Below are 22,276 nucleotides of genomic sequence, written 5' to 3'. Positions count from 1 at the left end.
AAAAGTGACAAACCTCGGTAGGACACGAAAACAAATTGTATATATTTTGGTCATAGAAAAGAAGTGATAACTAATTAAATAAAGAACGGTTCACGTTGAATTATGTTTTCTGAATCGCCAATCTAGATGGTTTAATAATGATAAACTGTGTTCATGCTCCAGGGCGTCCTAAAACGACCTCCGTAGGCCGAGCAGCCCTCGAACATTGTTGCCGTCTTGCCCGCTGAGCACCGGATTCGCTGCCCCCAGCCCACGTCTGACATGTGATTGACAGGAACAGCTGCATGATCCCTGCATGTGAAGGAGGGCCTTGTGCGGCGTGTGGTGCATTCCACGGATTGGCTAGCGGCCCTTGCGTGACGAACCGTGCTGCGTACTTGTAAATTCACTCGGGCAGCTCGTGGAGCCTTGGAAAAGAAACTGCAGAGAGTGGAGCGTGAACACGCCTTGACGTAGCACGCTTCCCAAGGAGTGTCATGCCAATGTAAAGATTACTCTTCCCCAACTTCTGATTGCAATTCACGTTATGTACCGTCGTTAATAGGTTATTGTATGGTTAAAAATGCACCATTTTCTACAGTTTGAAATATTGCGAATTGAATAGTGCGAAGCCTTCTCAAATGTGCAGCGCGTGCCTTGGAATGGCAATATTCATTTATTTCAGCTTTGGATAGTTTCATTTTTCTGATGCATTGCTTTCCATATGCATTTTATATGTTGGCGTATTTGATACATGTGTATGTAAACCGTGATCTATGCCGTTCACATTCTGGAAACCCGTATTTAACATGAGCTCCGTTTGAAGTTGGGCAGGTTTTACACAACTGTTTAGTAAGGCGCCCTTGAACATAACCCATATTGAGGATAATTCTCCACACTGCTGTGGGCAAGCATATTCCTTGCCATGGGCACTTCGAAGGCTTTAGGCGGTGAAGGCGGAGCACCACGAGAACATCTTCTACGAACCAGTATCAGTTGTGATCTTCCATTGGCATTTGTAAAACCTTCTTTCCTGGTTCAGTTAAAAAAATATATTAATAATTGACAACCCCCAAGTCACGTGCAGTTGATTTAAATAAAAATAGCTTCTGCATGGTAAAGCCTTTTGAGATTGACAGGGTTAGGTGGCAGGTCATTAGCGTCATACATGTTACCATAGTGATGGGCTTCTGCGGCGCTTCCCGAGACTATCGCTGCTTTATTGTTAACCCTCATGAGTTTTTCTAATCGGCCTGGAGTTTAAACAAACATATTATTTGGGTGGACATTTATGCATGGCCTGGTTAAGCAGATTTTAGGTGCCTTCGCGTTTCTTGCGTCGTTTAGCTCTTTAATATGTTATTGATGTCTGAAAACACGTGGCAGGTGTCATGAATTCTGCTCCAAAGACGTAATATGAAATCGTGAACATCTGTGGATAAACAGGCGAATTCGTATATACAGGGAGTGCAGAATTATTAGGCAAGTTGTATTTTTGAGGATTAATTTTATTATTGAACAACAACCATGTTCTCAATGAACCCAAAAAACTCATTAATATCAAAGCTGAATATTTTTGGAAGTAGTTTTTAGTTTGTTTTTTGTTTTAGCTATGTTAGGGGGATATCTGTGTGTGCAGGTGACTATTACTGTGCATAATTATTAGGCAACTTAACAAAAAAAAATATATACCCATTTCAATTATTTATTATTACCAGTGAAACCAATATAACATCTCAACATTCACAAATATACATTTCTGACATTCAAAAACAAAACAAAAACAAATCAGTGACCAATATAGCCACCTTTCTTTGCAAGGACACTCAAAAGCCTGCCATCCATGGATTCTGTCAGTGTTTTGATCTGTTCACCATCAACATTGCGTGCAGCAGCAACCACAGCCTCCCAGACTCTGTTCAGAGAGGTGTACTGTTTTCCCTCCTTGTAAATCTCACATTTGATGATGGACCACAGGTTCTCAATGGGGTTCAGATCAGGTGAACAAGGAGGCCATGTCATTAGATTTCCTTCTTTTATACCCTTTCTTGCCAGCCACGCTGTGGAGTACTTGGACGTGTGTGATGGAGCATTGTCCTGCATGAAAACCATGTTTTTCTTGAAGGATGCAGACTTCTTCCTGTACCACTGCTTGAAGAAGGTGTCTTCCAGGAACTGGCAGTAGGACTGGGAGTTGAGCTTGACTCCATCCTCAACCCGAAAAGGCCCCACAAGCTCATCTTTGATGATACCAGCCCAAACCAGTACTCCACCTCCACCTTGCTGGCGTCTGAGTCGGACTGGAGCTCTCTGCCCTTTACCAATCCAGCCACGGGCCCATCCATCTGGCCCATCAAGACTCACTCTCATTTCATCAGTCCATAAAACCTTAGAAAAATCAGTCTTGAGATATTTCTTGGCCCAGTCTTGACGTTTCAGCTTGTGTGTCTTGTTCAGTGGTGGTCGTCTTTCAGCCTTTCTTACCTTGGCCATGTCTCTGAGTATTGCACACCTTGTGCTTTTGGGCACTCCAGTGATGTTGCAGCTCTGAAATATGGCCAAACTGGTGGCAAGTGGCATCGTGGCAGCTGCACGCTTGACTTTTCTCAGTTCATGGGCAGTTATTTTGCGCCTTGGTTTTTCCACACGCTTCTTGCGACCCTGTTGACTATTTTGAATGAAACGCTTGATTGTTCGATGATCACGCTTCAGAAGCTTTGCAATTTTAAGAGTGCTGCATCCCTCTGCAAGATATCTCACTATTTTTGACTTTTCTGAGCCTGTCAAGTCTTTCTTTTGACCCATTTTGCCAAAGGAAAGGAAGTTGCCTAATAATTATGCACACCTGATATAGGGTGTTGATGTCATTAGACCACACCCCTTCTCATTACAGAGATGCACATCACCTAATATGCTTAATTGGTAGTAGGCTTTCGAGCCTATACAGCTTGGAGTAAGACAACATGCATAAAGAGGATGATGTGGTCAAAATACTCATTTGCCTAATAATTCCGCACTCCCTGTATATATATTTTCATTTGTTTAAAATCGTGACCATATAGGCAGTCATTGAAACTACAAGACGTAAATGTGTTTGCGTATAGCTGTGTAGAGGAGGGTGGAGGAGGCAGGGCCTGATATTGGGGCTAAGAAATTGTGATGGTTGGCTGATACCGAGGTGTTTGCTAACTTACTTAGAGTAGTAAGGCAGGGGGATTAAAGCCCTTGGTCTTTCCAGGGCCAAACGGGTATCACACGGGCAAGCCTCCCTTAGCTGGGACATCTGGGCAAGGACAGCCTGGGTTTCCTGCTATACAGAAGACTAGTCTTTTGGCCTTAGTTGTAATGATTGAGTTAGTAGGATATGTCATGGCCACTGGGATAGTGGGAGAAAAAGGGAGGATGTATGTGTTGAAAGTTATTCAGTGCACTGCTTACATTTCAGAACTGTGAACTAAAATAAATTGTAACTTCATTTTCAAGCCCGCAAAATTCGCTATGTGAATACTTTTTTTTTTTTTTTTTTTTCCCTCCTACATATATATATGTGATTATTCAGAATTGCATATAATAGTGTAAGAGGACAACGGTCGAACCACAGCAGCACAGCCTTTTGTGTATATTGCATAAAATGATGACCCTTCTGCAATTTTTGTTTATCTTTTTTTTAAAGGATAGAAATATTTGTTTTCTGCCATACGCTCCAGAAATAGTGAGCGAAAGGCACACATCACTCGAAGGCATTGTATTTATGCCATATCAAACGGCTCATCGAATTGGCAGCTGCCCAAGAGTTATTGACATTCATGCGAGTGAGGAAATTGAATAAGCTATTCATTATGAATTCAATCTCAGTTGATCACTCCAGTGGAATAAAAGCGTTTTTAAGCTACAGCAGTAAGTGTGACTTTTACATCTCTCAAGAGATTAAACAAAATCCGAAAGATGAAGTCTGTTAGAATTTAAGTAAATGGTGCTGCTTTGTTGTTTTTTTTTTGAATTCTCACTATTATATAACGGCGGTACCATTGCCTCCTAGGTTCTGGCACTTGGAACTTGTCCCTGTGTCAGAAAGGGCCTGTGCCCAGCACTCGTTTCAACGCAGTACCAGGGGTTGTAGGTGCTATATAACTACAAATACAATTCTAAGAGACAGATGGCACTCACTCTTGCTAGATGTTCCTGTGCTGGAAAAGTCAACTTGACTGCACTGGAAATCTCCTGCTTCCAGTTGTATTAATCTTTCCAGCTTCCACATATTTCTGTCTCTTCTGGAAACAGCCATTTTCAATGGTTCCCCTGCAAAGCTTATGAGGAGCTTGTAAATACTCTTTATTTGATTCCGAGATTAATTTAATGTTCCTACTGTAGTGTTTGAATATTTGGGTACATTTTTGAGTGTCCGTGGCATGCTCTCGCCCGTCACCAAATATGGTGAAGTTGATGTGGATCGCAACTGCATGCTCAGTAGATCCTGCTGTTGCTGCTTTGTGGTAGCTTTAATATTAGAGAGGTCAAAGAATGGCTAACTTCAACTCACGAAACACAAGCGCCTCTCAGATTTCTCTTTGAGTTTTGTGATATGATGGAGGTGTTCTTCTAAATTCACTGCAGGCGTTAATGTAGGGGCCACCTTTAAGAACCGCACCACACAAACCTCTGCTAAGAAAATTCTTTGAGAAAGATGTACTCCATTGTCGATCTTTAGGGTTTTAAAAGCAGTGGTTTCTCCTTGCCAAAGTCTCATGTTGTAGGACCCCAGCATCGAACTGATGTCTGAGAAAGGTTTTCAGGGGCTGTTGGCTTGGATGTCGAATTCCCTTCTGAAACCTAAATTACAAGGAATCCATTGATGGTGGAATTAGGCCATGGGACAGGTGTTCAGACTGTGAAGGAACTGCCTCAGCCGAAAGGAATCTTATCCTTGGCAGCTCATTGGGGAAGAATGCGGTTCAACCTTGAGCCTTACAGATTCTGGTGAATGTGAAATGTCTCTATTCCTTAGTGCGGCTTTTAGAAAGTACCTCCTCCTATCCTGTTTACGCCCACCTGCAGTACCAATTATGCACCGTTTTCTGCATGAGTATTGATTTGCTACACGATGCAACATCTGCTCATATTTTACCAGAAAAGGTAGTTTCTAACATAAACAGATCACAAGTTACTAAAAATGCAGAGCCACATACACGTGTTGCTGCACAGTGGAAAGTCTTTCGCAAAAGTTGACTGGTCACTTCTTAATTGACCATTGCTATATTTCAACAGTCACCAATGAGGTGGGACCTTTGCTGAGATAATGCTAATGTGTAAAAATGACAGAATGCTGTAATACTATCAGAAAAGTGCTGAATTATGCCTGATAATTTTCTTTTTCTTGCAGCATAATTTGGTCCTCCCGACACAAATTTCAGTGGCCCTACCCAACTCGAATCCCCAATACAGTAACAGCATCACCAACATAGATATCAACCAACAAATTAACAGTTGGCCAATAGAACTATTGCAGAGCAATATTCTCAGTTGCTTGCTTTGTAATGTATCGTCATTAATAGTTTTTGGAGAATACCACCTCCCCAGTCCTCCTCCACCTACCCACAAATCAATTGCAATATTCACCTACTTTGAAGTTGCATTTCGTCCTTGATGCTTGCCACTGTTGGGACGTTTGTTATGACGTTTCTAATGACTAGCGTAGCCTTCACAAAGCTTTAAAGTATACGTTTTGTCAAGCTTGGTCGCTTCTATTGGTGTGCGTGGAAGTGAAGAAGTCCTGGTCGGTAGAGTCTGAACGAAACCCTGATTATGCCACTGTTGTCCAACCTCACCCAATTTAAAATTCCACTAGTTGCTGCAATGCTTCAGTTCTTAGCTCATGCCTATGGTTACAGGCAGAGTGGACACCGGCACTCGTTTTTGAGGACCAGGATTTCACTTTTCATTTTCAGAACTTGAACTCCAGCAAAAGTGATCAGGGCAGAAAGGGGGGGAATGGAAGAGGACAAAACTTGGAAAACAGTAAAGCTGGAATAAAGCAAGCTGAAAAATAATGTGGGAGAGTGAGGTTGAGACTGGAAGCGTGGGGTTATGGAAGGAAGATACGTGCAGTGGAATCAAGAGGTGCAACCGTGGTAATCACCAGCCCCCACTATGCAGAAGCCAGGCTTCTAAGAAAAACTTTGGGTCCTGCACTTATTTATTTAATAATTAGGCACTCCATTGCTTTCTTGATCAAAGGAAATCATGTAGTGCTTATTCAGGTGATCTAAACGGCAAAGTAAAAATTACAAATAGAAGTGGCCGCCATGTATCTCAACATATGCTTGTGCATGTGCACACAGTGATCATCATGAAAGTTTGTGTTTCAGGACGTCCGCCTTGCGCACACATGCATGTCGACTTCTAGCAACGCATGCATGTGGCACACTGCATACACGCAAATGTATTGTGACACACGAGCACACATGCAAGGGATCACACTGACTATTTCGGCTTTTACTGGAACTGACCGTGCATATACGCATAAGCCAAGTCAACAGGTTGACATTTGCCTCCAAAATGAATGTACACCCTGCCTTAGACGCACCTGGAGTCATTTTATCTTCGTAAAAGTCTTAAATAACGATGGACATTGTGAATTCGATTACTGTTTCCTGTAGGCTTTTCTGTGTTTCTTATATCATTTACACCAGTTAGTTTTTATCCCATCGGTGTTACTTCGGTTTTAGTATATAATTCAAGAGTGAGTATAAACTAAAAAAAGGACACATAGCAGAAACAATTTTCAGAAGCCAGCTATTGTGAACAACAAATATATTACATTAACATATGTCGTGCACATGCTTTCATCCACCTGCCATCGAGTATGTTTAACGATCTAGATAATGGCTATGTAATTGGCCACACATCTTTGTCACCAAAACCATCCACACACAGCTCAGTAACTAAGGTATAACCAACCAAGTGAAGATAGTAATAGAACACAATAACTTAAGACATCGTGAAGGGATCAGACTCCGGTCTGCAGTGGAAAACTTGAGAAGATGTGGAAAGCCATCCAGGTTGCTGAAAGCACTAGAAGGTCCTACCAGTGCCAGATTGTGTTCTCTATCAAATAAAAGGAACAAAACCGAACATATTTTCACCCGTTTTGTTTCTGAAACCCGGATACGTTGTTGTCGACTAAGTGGGACATGTGGGCATCTTCTTAAATGGCAGGCCATTCCCCAAACATGCCTTGCTGGATTTTATCAGTGGCTTTCCGGACTGTGCTTGTGAGTGTGAGCCGTTGGTTACTGTCTCATGGTGCAGCTCCTGGGCAGCTAAACTCATCTTGTTGAAGAGCTGAAGAAACCCAGAGCTGAAACATGGTCCATTTATGTTATATGTATGTTTCTCAGTGCTTTGCATTTTAATCAGAGTTTAACTAATTTTTAAACTCTGATATCTAGAGGCCCGAAAATGCTCTTTCGAAGTCCTCGGAAAATTACTTTCCGTGTGTGTTTGTTTATACTTGGGCGTTGTGAAAGTGATATATAAAAAGCGGGCAGCTCTTTGTAGGTCCCTAGTGATGTTCCTGGGATTCTATTTATACTCTTCATTTGATGCCGCCTTGTGTTGCGTTTTAATATCTTTTCATGTCATCCTGCTAGGATTGAAAATACCCCTCTGCAGAAGTGCTTTTGAAGCATATGTGGGATTTGGATGACACTCGGCTACTTCTATCGAACTTGATGCTCCTAAATCGTTAACGTGTAATATCACAGGAAGATATGCTTTGCAGCCAGGTCTTTTACAGTCAAATGAGGCTATTATGCAAAAACTGGAGTAACTTATTATTGTCTGGTCCGGTTCTTGTTTTCAGTCCTCTTAGCCACAACTTTGCGGCTAATCTGTTGCAAGGCACGTTAGCATCGGTGTAGCAAAGAAACCATGTGCCGTAAGGCAAAGGAGTTCACTTTTGGCGGAAGACGTCTGAAGAGGGGTGCAGTGGGTGGCCAACCGCCATACACCCTTCTGCCAGTTTTCCTTCCTGTTACTTGTTCTTAATTGTTAGCATAGGGTACTGCATATTTGTCATGCACTTTGATCGATTCCGTTTCTGAATGAATTCAGTGTAGGTCCAGAAAAATGATACGTTGTATCTAAGATGAACATCTAGTGTTGATGTTCAGGTATTGCTTTAAAGTCATGGTGGTTGAGGATAATAAATGTTGCTCATTATTACTATTACTGTGTGTTATGGATAACCTATTGCTGCCACTAGTCTGCATTGGCGAGAGGCTATTATGGATTCCTAACCATATATTTGCTTAAACGTTTGACTTCTCTGTTAATGCAGGTTCTGGACACGGTGAGGTGGAAAACAGAGAATGCCTCTATTACAATGCCAACTGGGAGCTGGAGAAGACCAATCAAAGTGGCATTGAGCGCTGTGAAGGAGAAAAGAATAAGCGGCTGCATTGTTATGCTTCTTGGAGAAATAATTCCGGCTTTATCGAGCTAGTGAAGAAAGGCTGCTGGTTAGATGACTTTAACTGCTATGACCGGTAAGTGTTTCTCCTGGCCCATGAATGTATTCCATTGCCGGGATGTGTAAATATTAGTAAAAGGCTACTTTTAACTAACATGTTGCTCATTTTCAGTTTGAAGTTGTAAGCACCTAACTTGTATGGAACTGCTTTATTTCCATCAGATGGAAGGTGTGTACCATTATGTGGCAATGCCAAAAACTCTTTACATACCCTGACCCTCTTTTGATGTCTGTCCCAAGATGATGTCTTATGTGGCAACATAGCCCCTCTGATGTTGCTTGTCCAGACCCCTGATATTGGCTGACGAGCCTGAGCCAGCCCTCTCCCTCCTTCCAAGTCATCACCTGATGTTACCTCCTGAGGCACCTCCTTGACGTTGCCTGCTATGGCCCCACTCCTTGACTTTGTCCCCCCCCCCCACCCCTGCCCCACAAGTCACCTACCTTAGAGGGCCCCTCTTGTCGCACCAGCCAGCCCTCGCAGTTTTACTTTGTCTGGCTGGCTAAAATCTGGTTTAATTTGCCCAACTCTGCATTTGCCCTGCAAGTCTTCTTCGTCTGGTTTTGTTTGGTTCCATTGCCCTCTTCAATCTTGTTTCTCCTGAATCCCTCATCCCCTTCTAAACTTGCCTCTCAGCTGACATTCTGAGGTTTTGCCTAGGTCGGGCACCAACCCTGATCTGGCATTGCCTGCCCTGCTCCCTTGCATCTCTCCCCAAACATCTGGTGTCACCTGGCCCACCCCAACCCCCAAAACTGGCGTCACTATGCCTTTTCAGCCCCACCCTCTGGTGTCACCAGGCCCAGCTGCTCCCCACTCACCTGGTTGGGCTGACTCACACTTAATGTCTCCTGTTTCAGCTGCTTACCCCCGCTCCCCCACCAAGTCCACACCTTTTATCTTGTATTGCCTTGCTGAGTCAGCTCCCTTTTGGTGTGGCTTGGTCTGCTCCCTCCACCCCACCCCCTCTGTGTTGCCTGGCCCGTCAGACCACCCTCTTTGGCATTGCCTAGCTCGGCCGCCCACATCTGGTGTCGCCTGACTGCCCTTCCCTTTTGGTGACGTTTGGCTAGGCCAGCTCCCCTCAGGATTTGCTTGGCCTGGTCTAAACAACACCCTGTCTGGTGTTGCCTGGTCAGAAAGATTCCTGCTGGTGTCACCTAGCACAGGCCCACTCTGGTGTCATCTTGCTTGGCAAAACAAACTGGTGTCGCCTAGCCACTTCAACCACCAACGGGTTGCTAGGCTGACAGTCCTCTCTTGGTGTTGCCTGCCTCTGCTCCCCCTTCCCTGGCTGGAGCGTCCTTGCTCGGCCAACACATCACCCCATATGGTGCCACTGCATCTCCATGTGGTGTTGCTTGGTCTTTGAGCCCCCCTCCTTGGTGTCACCTGGCCAGTTGATGTCCCCCTATTTTGCTTGTGTCACTGGGCTCGTCCATCTTTAAACACCCTCCCTCCTGTTTTGCTGGCCTCTGTCAGCCCCACCTCACTGGTGTCGCTGGGCTCAGCTGCCCCACCTCTGGTATTACAGCACTCGGTCAGCCACCTCCTCGTGTTGCTGTCCCTACTCTGGTTTCCCTTAGATCGACCGGTACCAGGGATGCCTAGATTGACCCTCAGTTAATGTGCATGGTCAGCTGACCTCCGTATTTTGCAGCCAGGCTCGTATTGTCCCTTCCTGTGGTGCTGCGTGGCTCTGCCATTCACCCATCTGGGGTTGCCTGACTAACCCTCATCCCGTGTGTCCTGGCCAGCTGATTCCCCTTTTTTATGCCAATCCTGTCTGACCCATGCTGAAGCATAGTCGTTCTGAATGGCCTGGCACTCTTCCCCTTCCACATGCCACCAGCTCTGTCAATCATGCTCTGGCCACCCAGAGTATTCTGCCCCACCCCCTGGTGGTGTGTCCAGAATCTGTCAGTCCCTCTTGCACAGAAGCCTCACCCTCTGGTTTCGCCTGGCTAAGTGAACCACCCACTAACCCATGTCACATGCTCAAGTAAGGTGTCCTAGTTTCCCTGGGCCTGGCTGATTTACCCCTCTTTTGTTAGTGGCTAGCCTTGCAGACCCGCTGCACCCCTAACCCGGCACTCTGGTAATAGTTGGCGTGTCTGGCCTAGCTCAGCCGGCCCCAGTGTGGTGTCACCTGGCTTGGTAGCTCAGCCTGTGCTGCTCGGTAGTGCTGCCTGTTCTAGCACCCCACTGCTCTAAATGCCACCTGTGCACCACCCAACCCCAGTTCCCTTGACCGTCTTGCCCTCGTCCCCTTCCTCTGGCTCTATGATGTCACCTGCTCCTCATCACCCCTCCTATGGTCGACAGGATGAAATTTTAAAATTAGAGGGTGGGCATCATCCTGCTGAAACTACACATAATGCATTTTACTTCCTGTTTTTCTTGACTTAATGCTTAAAGGGAAGGTGGTTTTAGTGTAGGCCAGTAATACCACGGCTACCATACCTTGGCCAACAAGAGAACGTCCAAAAATATTAATTCTTAAAGTTGTTGCCAATTAAGCTGCATCGTGCATTACATGATTTTTATTAAACAAAATTGAAAGGCCAGATTTGAACATAAAATCCAATCTACCAAACACGTAGTTATTTTTACAGGATTTCTGTTTCAAGGTTTGTGTTGCTTATGGAAATACCCTAGTCCACTCTAGGCAGTTGATGCAGACTCTCATTTTGAGGGTGATAATATCAGCGCCATTGTGCGTTTTATTCAGTATGCGCTGATCCAAGCCTCAGTTACCAAGCGTTGAGTGTGGCGTGTCAGTTCCCAGTGGGGATGACCAGTTCAGATTTGAGAAAATGCCCTCTGCCGGAGTGAAACATGAATTTTGTCAGTGCATTAGCATGATTCTTGTCGAACCGAGTCCACGCAAACATTGAGCGCTTTGCTACTCTTTACCTGTGTACATAGGATGCATACCCGCAACTGTGTAATATGAACAAATATTGCATCTAGGGATCCTGTTGAGTGCTTTGCTACTTTTTACCAGTATATGTAGGATGCATAACTAACTGTGTAATATGAACCAATATTGCATCTGAGGGTCCTGGTAACATTGTCAATCACTAGGCCAAAGTCCATATAGCAATATGAAACTGTATCACACGTTACCAATTTACTTGTTTTGTATTAAAATTTTATACTGGATTACTTGGCTTGAAAAGATTGTTTTCTCCAGAGTGCAGCCTACAGCGGGTACTGGTTGGAATGTGTATGTTTAAATATTGGTTACATTTTATGAATAAATTGTTGTGTAAACAATGGACAGTGGTGAGACCGGTGGGTTTAACCCCTTAGCTGCTGGGCCTTTCCCCCCCCAGTGCTGAGCCCTTTTTTGGCTATTTGGGGTAGTTTGCGCTTAGGCCTTCATAACTTTTTGTCCACATAAGCTAACCACGCCAAATTTGCGTCCTTTTTATCCAACATCCTAGGGATTCTAATGGTACCCAGAGTTTGTGGTTTCCCCTGGAGGAGACCAAGTAAATAGCCAAAATACAGTGAACATTTCGTTTTTTCCCAAAAAATGGGAAAAAGGGCTGCCGAAGAAGGCTTGTGGTTTTTTCCCTGAAAATGCCATCAACAAAGGATTTCTGGTGCTGAAATCACTATCTTCCCACCTTTCAGGAACGGGCAGACTTGAATCAGAAAACCACATTTTTCAACACAAATTTGGCATTTTACTGGGACATACCCCATTTTTACTATTTTTGGTGCTTTCAGCCTCCTTCCAGTTAGTGACAGGAATGGGTGTGAAACCAATGCTGGATCCCGGAATGCTAAACATTTCTGAAAACTAGACAAAATTCTGAATTCAGCAAGGGGTCATTTGTGTAGATCCTACAAGGTTTTCCTATAGAAAATAACAGCTGAAATGAAAAAAATATTGAAATTGAGCTGAAAACAGCCATTTTTCTTTGTTTTACTCTGTAACTTTTTCCTGCAATGTCAGATTTCCAAAAGCAATATACCGTTTTGTCTGCTGGACTCTTCTGGTTGCGGGGATATAAAGGGCTTGTAGGTTCATCAAGAACCCTAGGTACCCAGAGCCAATAAATGAGCTGCACCCTGCAGTTGGTTTTCATTCTATACTGGGTATACAGCAATTCATTTGCTGAAATATGAAGAGTGAAAAATAGGTATCAAGAAAACCTTTGCATTTCCAAAATGGGCTCAAGATAAGGTTTTGAGGAGCAGTAGTTATTTACACATCTCTGAATTCCGGGGTGCCCATACTAGCATGTGAATTGCAGGGCATTTCTCAAATAGACGCCTTTTTTACACACTCTCTTACATTTGAAAGGAAAAAATGTAGAGAAAGATAAGGGGCAATAACACTTGTTTTGCTATTCTATGTTCCCCCAAGTCTCCCGATAAAAATGATACCTCACTTGTGTGGGTAGGCCTAGCGCCCGCGACAGGAAATTCCCCAAAACACAATGTGGACACATCACATGTTTTGACAGAATACAGAGCTGTTTTTTGCAAAGTGCCTACCTGTAGATTTTGGCCTCTAGCTCAGCCGGCACATAGGGAAACCTACCAAACCTGTGCATTTTTGAAAACTAGAGACCTAGGGGAATCCAAGATGGGGTGACTTGTGGGGCTCTGACCAGGTTCTGTTACCCAGAATCCTTTGCAAACCTCAAAATTTGGCTAAAAAAACACATGTTCCTCACATTTCTGTGGCAGAAAGTTCTGGAATCTGAGAGGAGACACAAATTTCCTTCCACCCAGCGTTCCCCCAAGTCTCCCGATAAAAATGATACCTCACTTGTGTGGGTAGGCCCAGCGCCCCGACAGGAAATGCCCCAAAACACAACGTGGACACATCACATTTTTTCATAGAAAACAGTGCCTACCTGTGGATTTTGGCCTCTAGCTCAGCCGGCACCTGGGGGAAACCTAGCAAACCAGCGCATTTTTGAAAACTAGAAACGCAGGGGAATCCAAGATGAGGTGACTTGTGGGGCTCTGACCAGGTTCTGTTACCCAGAATCCTTTGCAAACCTCAAAACGTGGCTAAAATAACACGTTTTCCTCACATTTCGGTGACAGAAAGTTCTGGAATCTGAGAGGAGCCACAAATTTCCTTCCACCCAGCATTCCCCCAAGTCTCCCGATAAATATGATACCTCACTTGTGTGAGTAGGCCTGGTGCCCGCGACAGGAATAGATCACACAACGGTCAATGTTGGTCCTTACGTGAGGCAGCTGTTGACCCTGGGGTGATCCATTCCTGACGCAGGCACTAGGTGTAGGCACTTAAGTGGGGTAGTGTTTTTATCAGGACAGGTGAGGAGTCACTGGGTGGTAGGACTTTTGTGGATCCCAGCATATTCCTGTAGTTTGTGTGACAGAAATGTGAGAAAAATAGAGCTTTTATTCAACATTTCAGCTTTGCAGGGTATTCTGGGTAAGAAAACTTTGGGGAATCCAGGACCAAAAACACAGGTGCCTGCCTTACAAAACCAGTTTGTTTTGTCATAGATAATTTTGATGTCTCCACAATACGATTTGGGTGGTGGAATTTGGGGCTGAACTAAATTGGGGAGCTCCCAAGAGAGCACTCTCTCTCTCTCTCTCTCTCTGCTTGCCGCCGCATTCACCTGCTCTTTGGGTTGGGCTAACCCACTATTACCCAGTTGCACAAACAGCTTGCGAAGGGACAGCAGGACTGTCCTCATCACCTCCCTCATAATGTACTGGAAGAGGAGTTATCGAATGGGACTCCTCCGACTGAAAAATCACTCCCAGAGTCTGCGCCATTGTCCTATCCCTCAGATGCTGTCTCAGTCTCTGATCCTATGTCAGAGCGGTCCTCTATAACCCGAGTGCAGGCAGCAGTCATCCATCAAGATGCCATCTCTGCTATTGGCTAAACTGTTGCTCTAAAACACTAGCCTACGTAGACAGTCACAAAATCGATGGTGTGTGTGAGATCCGTGCAACAGTAGAGGCCACCTTACCTGCGCTTCTTCCCTCAATCAGCACGTTCTTTCAAGACACTCAAAAAACACCTTGTCACATACCATTCATCACAGTCTTTAGCACCTCCTGCGCCCAGTCCAACAATCATTATTGGTGCTCCCACTCCCTCCTCCTAGGATTCCCTCATTACCACCCAGCAAAAGTGCCCTTCATCTCTCCATAGCCGACCTCCACCCCGCACATACATTTCATTGGTATTATAGCGCAGGTAATGGCTGACTTTACTAATGTACTCATCTATTTACATAAAATACAGATTTGCTCTTTGCAGTAGGCATATAAACCTTCTGCGCTTCTTTATGGCACTAAAACTGCCACTAGACAAGTCTGACCCTTTTCCCCCCAGGGAAACCACACACATATTGACAAAAGTGATATATATATGACAGCCAACCACCTGAAACTCAACTCGAGCAAAACCGAAATAATCCTCTTTGGCCCACACAAAAACACCTGGACCCCTCATGGTGGCCCACAACGCTAGGCCCTGCACCCACCCCCGCCAACCACGCACGCAACCTCGGCATCATCCTAGACTCCTCCCTCTCGATGACCCAACAAATCAACGCTCTCACCTCCTCATGCTTCAACACACTCCGTATACTGAAAAAAAACATTCAAATGGATCCCCACAGAGACCAGAAAAACTGTCACTCATGCACTCATCAGCAGCAGACTTGATTACGGAAACGCCCTCTACGCCGGCACCACTCTAAAACTCAAGCGCAAACTACACACATCCAGAACTCAGCAGCACGACTCATCCTCGACCTCCCCGGACACGAACACATCTCTCCACACCTCAAATCCCTCCACTGGCTCCCCACTGACAAAAGGATCACCTTCAAGATCCTCATCCTCGCACACAAATCACTCCACAACACAGGCCCTGCCTACCTCAACGAGTCACCTTCCACACCCCTACACGAAACCTCCGCTCAGCTGACCTCTCTCTCGCCTCTGTCCCCCGTATCAAACACACCACCACCGGGGGCAGATCCTTCTCCTACCTTGCACCCAAAACCTGGAACGCCCTCCCAACCCACCTTCGCAAGACCCAAAACCTACTTCTTTTCAGGAAGGGCCTCAAAACCTGGCTTTTCGAACAGTGAACCTCCCAGCCCCTTTCCCTCCCCCCGCACCCCTCCCCCCCAGCGCCTTGAGACCCTCACGGGTGAGTAGCGCGCTTTATAAATCTTTTTGATTGATATATATAGATCTATCTATCTATCTATATATATATATATATATATATATATATATATAGATCTATATATAGTTCTATATTTTTTTAGTTGTTGTATGGTTCTTTGGGGGCCAAAATGGCCCCCAGGGAAACCCTAAAACATCTAAAAAAAAAAAAAAAAATATTGCCCCCACAGGGGGTCACCCTGCCCACGGGCGACCCCCTGTCTTTTTTTATTTTATTCATTTAATAAAAAAAGATCGCCCCCCCCCCCCAGAGCTGCGATCGGGGGCCAGGAAACAGTTTCAGAAGGCCTCGTAAGAAAGGGGAGACTCTCTTTCAGGTTTCCTGAAACAGTTTCAGAAGGCCTCGTAAGAAAGGGGAGACTCTTTCAGGTTTCCTGGTCCCCCCGTCCCCCCCCCACAGCTGCGATCGGGGGCCAGGAAACAGTTTCAGAAGGCCTCGTAAGAAAGGGGAGAGTCTCCTCTTTCTTACGAGGCCTTCCTGAAAGTGTTTCCTGGCCCCCGATCGCAGCTGTGCTGCGACCGGGGGCCAGGAAACACTTTCAGGAAGGCCTCGTAAGAAAGGGGAGACTCTCCCCGTTCTTACGAGGCCTTCTCGATCGTGGGGAAGGCAGTTTTCCCCATCGAAGCAGGAAGCGGCCGCAAGGCTGCTTCCTGCTTTGATGGGGAAAACACCTTTGTAACGTCAGCGCGCCTCGTGGCACGCTGACGTCACAAAGGGGCGGGTGGGGTGGGGGGGGGAGACACGGAAGCTTTCGTGTCTCTCGGGGAATGGAAAAAAAATAAAATAAATCCTCGGGTGCGACGCACCCGAGGATTTAATAATACCCTTCCTGGTGTCGGCCACTGGTCGTGTCCCGCACCAGGGAGGGAGTGTGGGCGGCCGACGCCAGCACTAAAAAGGTTAAAAGATTTTGTTGCCGCAGCATTTACTGCATAATTGGGGCATTACTGCATTTGCCACATAATTTGCAGATGTCAACAAAAATATATTACTTGTTCAAACGATAGTCAAGTAATTCTGCCAGAGAATTGGTCTCCTAATTTTTTTTTTTGTACCTTAATTTAGCTAACCTTGCTGTATATCCCTAGTCACCTTCACAGCACTAAAGCTATGCAAAAGCGGTTTGAGGTGGTTGCCATTAGAATAAAATATTTGCAGAAAAGCTATACATTTCCTTTAAAACTATTCGTTCAGTAATTTAACAGAAACCAAGCCAACACCGCATTGCATACAATATATGCATGAGTGAAACATAAATAGAATGTGTATTGAGTGATCAGAGTTTAGGTGGATTTGGAGGTGGAATTAGGCGTCGCCGTTTTTTTCTTCTTTTAAATAGTTTCACTCCACGTTTCCTTAGGTTCTGCTACCTAAATACCTGCAGGTGTGCGTTGTTTGAATCTTCCTCCAGATTAACAGAGCTTTAACGTGACCTTTAGGACCACTTGAGGCCTCTGTTCACCCCTTGCCCACCCCTTTTTTTTAAATTGGGCTCTGCTACAATAAGGGTTCTCTTGCCAAATTCCGGGGTAGAAGTGTGGGGGAAAAATTAGGAGGGACACTGCTATTTTATGTAGCAAAGAACCTCGTGACAGGAAAGGCACAGTGTTATGCTTAAGCTATAACGAAATGGTTATTTACCAGTACGAGTAGTTTTGCATCCTGAAGAGTTTTCTGGATTCACATGCTTTACGTTTACATTATTCCACCATCTAGTGATTGGGTCTGGAATTGTCTTTCTTCCTTGTGTTTTTATTTTTTGTGGGCGTCATCTTTCACCATTTAGTATGCCCATTGGATATGTATGTCAGGCGGCGCCCCGGATGTTCCTGGACGTACTGGCCATCTTCTTTTTTTTTTTTTTCTTTTTTTTTTTTTTCTGTATTTAGGAATCTTCCCTTTTTCTTTCTTTTGTTTTTTTTTGTCTTTCCTTTTTCCACCTGTCCCAATTTTGGGCGAGGTGGGCGGAGTTTCATGTGAATCCAGAAAACTCTTGAGGCTGCAAAACTACTCATATTGGTAAGTAACCATTTAGTTTTGCAGCATGAATCCTTTTCTGGATTCACATGCTTTGCATTATATTATGTACAGGTACACCTTTCCCTTGGGTTGATTGGAGTGAAATGAGGCAAAGTTTGCAAGCAGATGCTGTAATACATTTTGTCCCACTTGTGCCTCCTTGTTCATTTGAACACCTACACAGTAATATTTTGTGAATATGTGAGGGTTGCCCATGTTGCTGCTGCGCAGATTGTCTCCATTAGCACGTTTGCTGGGAACATTAACGTTGCACACTTCTTGCTTGTTGAGTGTGCCCTTTGTCATGTGGCTAGCATCATCCCCGCCCCTGAGTAGCACATCTGTATCGTTTTTACAATCCATCTTGAGCTTGTTCCCTATGTTACTGACAACCCCTCGGTTGCTTTTGCGAAGGATACAAATAACTGGCTTCTTTATGAAACTCTAGTTTTCTGCAGATAGTATATTAAGGCTCTTAATTCCAGTGTGTGTAAAGCTCTTTCCATTTGTGTTTGTGATTCCTTTAGGAATGCAAGTAGCTGTATGCTTCTTTCACATGGAAACTGCTGACTTCCTTAGGTAGAAATTGAGGATTGGTCTGGAGTACCACTTTGTACTAGTGTATTGGTAGGTGTGGTTCCTGTATTCTTACGGCTTGTAGTTGGCTCACACTCCTCAGTGAAATGATAGCAATTAGGAATGCAGTTTTGAGTGTGAGTGATTTGAGATCTGTCCTGTATATAGGTGCAAACGGTTTTGTCATTAATTGCGATAATGTATGTTTGATCGCATGTGTGGCTGTAGATACACATGTTCTGCATACTTCTGTCATCTAGTGTTGGGTCCGGATGTGTGCAAGTTGTTTTTCTTTGAAGAAACTGTTGGAGTCACAAGGTAAAGTGACTCCTCCTTTTGGTGATACTACGCATGGGAATTAACTTCATTGTTAGATTGTTTTCTTTCCGCCATTGGGTTTGGGCGTGTTCTGCGGTGCGCCGGTTCGAGAACGTTTTGGGCTCCCTTGGGGTAGTTATGCACCGCCATACTCTTCGGTATAACGAGTTCCATTCACATACATCCAGAACAGGAAGAAAATCCCTCTTCGTCAGTTTGAAGAGTTTCATTTCTGGCCTTCGAGCTTTGCCCCGTTGGGCTTCTCTTTGTTATTTTAACAGTATCAGTACAGGTAAAGAATGTGCTGCTGATGGAACAGACACCATTTCGATTTAGTCCTAGCTGCCATGCTAAGAACCCGCACGCAGGCCTCCATTCAGTTTGCATCCTCTGTTTATCTCCTGACATGACAAGGAGACATGTGAGGCCTGTCGATCATTTCTGTCGAAGAAGACATTGCAGGATCATTGGGCGCGTACAAAAGAAATGAAGCACCAGGAGGAATTGGAAGAGACTCCGGACATCTTTCCTCTCCAAGACATCGGACCACAGGAAGAGCTGCATGAGGCTTCCGTGACAGAGGAAGAGGCTTTTCCAATCTATACTCCTGCTTGGACTCTGAGGCTGAGATTAGCATGCACACACACAAGATTCCATCGGTGCAGCACACACTGAATTCAAAGGACCCTATCCTGCTCACCCAAAAATACATTCGGAACAGATCAAACATAAGGCTGCCTGGCAACCACTGCCAACAGGCTGTGGTAGGCACTGAACAATCGCTAAGGATGTCCCACCCTCAAGCTCGGCACCGAAGGCTAAGCCAAAAGCTCCCACCATTCCTCAGACTTGGAACGTTTTCGGCACAGAGCCAACCATCGACCTCTTTGGTCCAGGTGACTTTGGCAACGACCATTTTGGCACTGTAACACAAGGTTTCTTTGGTATTGAAAGTTTCGACTTCAACATCGAAATTGACTGCTTCAGCACCAGAGCCTGTTTTACAGACTATTGCAGAGAAACTTGATCTGAAACAAAAGACCATACATATTCAGCCTAATATAGATCGGATCATCGCATAATCAGTGAATCTGACTCAAACCAAGTATTAGACTTCATTTGAAGAGGCCATTGATTTACTGCCACCTTCTAAGAAAAAAAGGACATTTGCCACCTTTCTTTTTTTTCTCCACTGTCACCACCCTCTCCCCCACCTCCACCTGCTTCACCACACTACTCACAAACAGATGTAGAGGACATAATTGGGGGGAACACCACAGGGCTCACCACTATCCTATGTAGAAGATCAAGGAGGGGATGACGACACACAACAGCCACCATTAGATCCCTGGGACACATATGAATATCGATCCACCATGTGATCCGGACCCAGATGTATATTCAGCCACCAGATGACAACACATCTTTTAATGAGCTGGTAGCTAGGCTGGCTTCATATCATCAGGGCCCCTTACACAAGGACCCTATAGAAGATGATTTTCTGTTTGAAAACCCTTTCCTTCACAACAAAGGCTTGTCAGTACCTGCCAATGTTAAAAGGCATGACCCGTCATGCCGGCAACATTTTTAAGGACCCATCCATGCCTGAATAATTACACCCAGAGTAGATTAAAAAATATAATGCAGCTCCTTCTGATGATGCTTATATTAGCGTCCATATTCCACCAGACTCCTTGGTGGTATCAAACGCTCGTAATAGAGCTAATTCACAAACCACAGCAGATGCACCTCTGCCAGATAAGGAATCTAAGTTGGTTGATGCGTCAGGTAAAAGAGTGGGGGTTCAGGCAGCCAATCACTGGAGAATTGCTAATACTCAAGGGCTGTTAGCAAGATAAGATAGAGCACACTGGGACGAAACGGAGGACCTCATTCTACATCTTCCAGAGGAATTTAGAAAAAAAAGGCACACAAACTTGTGCAGGAAGGCAAGTCAATTTTAAATAATTCTATTAGATGTGCTCTTGATGTAGCAGATACAGCTGGTGCACCAAGAGCACATCTCTAAACACTAGTGTATTACTCTGCAGACATTCCTGATTGCGTGTATCAGGTTTTAAATCTGAGGTGCAGCACACACTGCTAAATGCCCCTTTTGATCAGCAACACCTTTTTAGCCCTGGGGTAAACCAAACACTGGAGAAAATGAAGAAAGACACTGAGCCACGTCTACGGGGGCGCTTCAAATTCTCATTAATTGTGGTTCTTTTTGTAGGCATATACTCAAACAGGGAAATAAACAGTCCGCGTCAGATCCCTCTACCTAGTTAGGCAACACCATTCAACATCCCCTTCTAGAGGAATTTATGAAGGCACTTATAGGAAAAACAATTCATAAGGCAGAGGAAAGGGCGTCTCCACTCGTGCCACATCAAAGCAGTGACTGTTCACATTCCGCCTGAAAATTCAACACCTGTCAGGGGGGCACCTACAACAGTTTTTTCCAAAGTGGCAAAACATAACAACAGATCATTGAGTGTTGAATATTATTAAACATACCACCCACAAGCACAAACTCCCAGTAGAACACTTAGGATTGTCAAATCATGATGTGCAGGCTCTCCTTCAGAAAGGAGCAATAGAACTAGTCCCTATTCATCAGAGGCAGACAGTAGTGTATTCCCTGAACTTCCCTATTCCCAAAAAGGACTGTTCACACAGATTCTAGATCTCGGATCACTAAATCACTATATGCTATTAGATCAGTTTCATATGGTGACTCTCCAAGATGTACTACCTCTGTTGCAGCAACGAGACTTCATGGCTGCACTAAATGTAAAAGATGCATTATTCCACATCACCATATCTTCCAGCCCACAGAAAATATCTCAGATCCGTAATACAGAGAAGATATTATCAGTTCAGAGTGCTCCCCTTTGGAGTAACAACTGCACCTCATGTCTTCAAAAAATGCTTAGCAGTAGTTGCAGCATATCTACGCAACATATTCATGTTTTCCCATATGTGGACCATTGGCTCATCAAGTTCAGTTCACTCCTGCTATGCATTCAGCGTACCCAAACAACACTTCATCTCCTTCATCAGTTAGAATTTACCATCAATATACAAAAATCCCACCCTCAACCATCTCAGATATAGCCATATCTGGAAGCTGTTCGAAATGTTAGCCTACCCAAATGCACTCAAGATTCAGAATATAATAACCATGCTGCAACAGGTACACCCCAACCAACAGATAACAGTAATAACAGTTCAGAGAATTCTAGGTATGGTGGCATCTTGTATCGTAATAGTGCCACATGTACGACTGCACATGCGTCTGCTGCAGGAGTGTCTGGCAAGTCAATGGTCTTGGCCACAGGTTCAAATACAAGATCTAGTATTGGTAGACAGCCGCACTCACTATTCTCTGCAGTGGTGGAACACACCAAATCTGAATTAGAAGCGGCCATTTCTAGACCCTGTTTCCCAGGTTACTCTGACAGCGGAAGCATCCCTCGCAGACTGGAGTGCTCATCTACACAACCTGTCAATACAGGGACTGTGGGACTCCAAACACCAAGCCCTATGCATCAATTACTTGGGACTCCAAGCCGTTCATCTAGCACTGAAAGCTTTTCTGGTTCACTGGCAAGGTTGTCTTGGTCCGGAT

General features: G+C 44.7%; 1 protein-coding gene across 2 annotated transcripts in view; it reads left to right on the top strand.

The window, feature by feature from the left end:
* Positions 1–22,276, top strand: part of ACVR2B (activin A receptor type 2B) — a 384,657-nt gene that overhangs the window by 165,775 nt on the left and 196,606 nt on the right. For both annotated transcript variants that reach the window (XM_069211087.1, XM_069211088.1), the window contains exon 2: positions 8,318–8,525. In XM_069211087.1, the coding sequence (XP_069067188.1) occupies positions 8,318–8,525 (208 nt within the window). The remainder of the gene's footprint in view (positions 1–8,317; positions 8,526–22,276) is intronic.

The sequence above is a fragment of the Pleurodeles waltl genome, chromosome 10 (genome assembly GCF_031143425.1).
Source record: "Pleurodeles waltl isolate 20211129_DDA chromosome 10, aPleWal1.hap1.20221129, whole genome shotgun sequence".
Classification (NCBI taxonomy): Eukaryota; Metazoa; Chordata; class Amphibia; order Caudata; family Salamandridae; genus Pleurodeles; species Pleurodeles waltl.
This window is presented reverse-complemented; position numbering and strand designations above follow the sequence as displayed.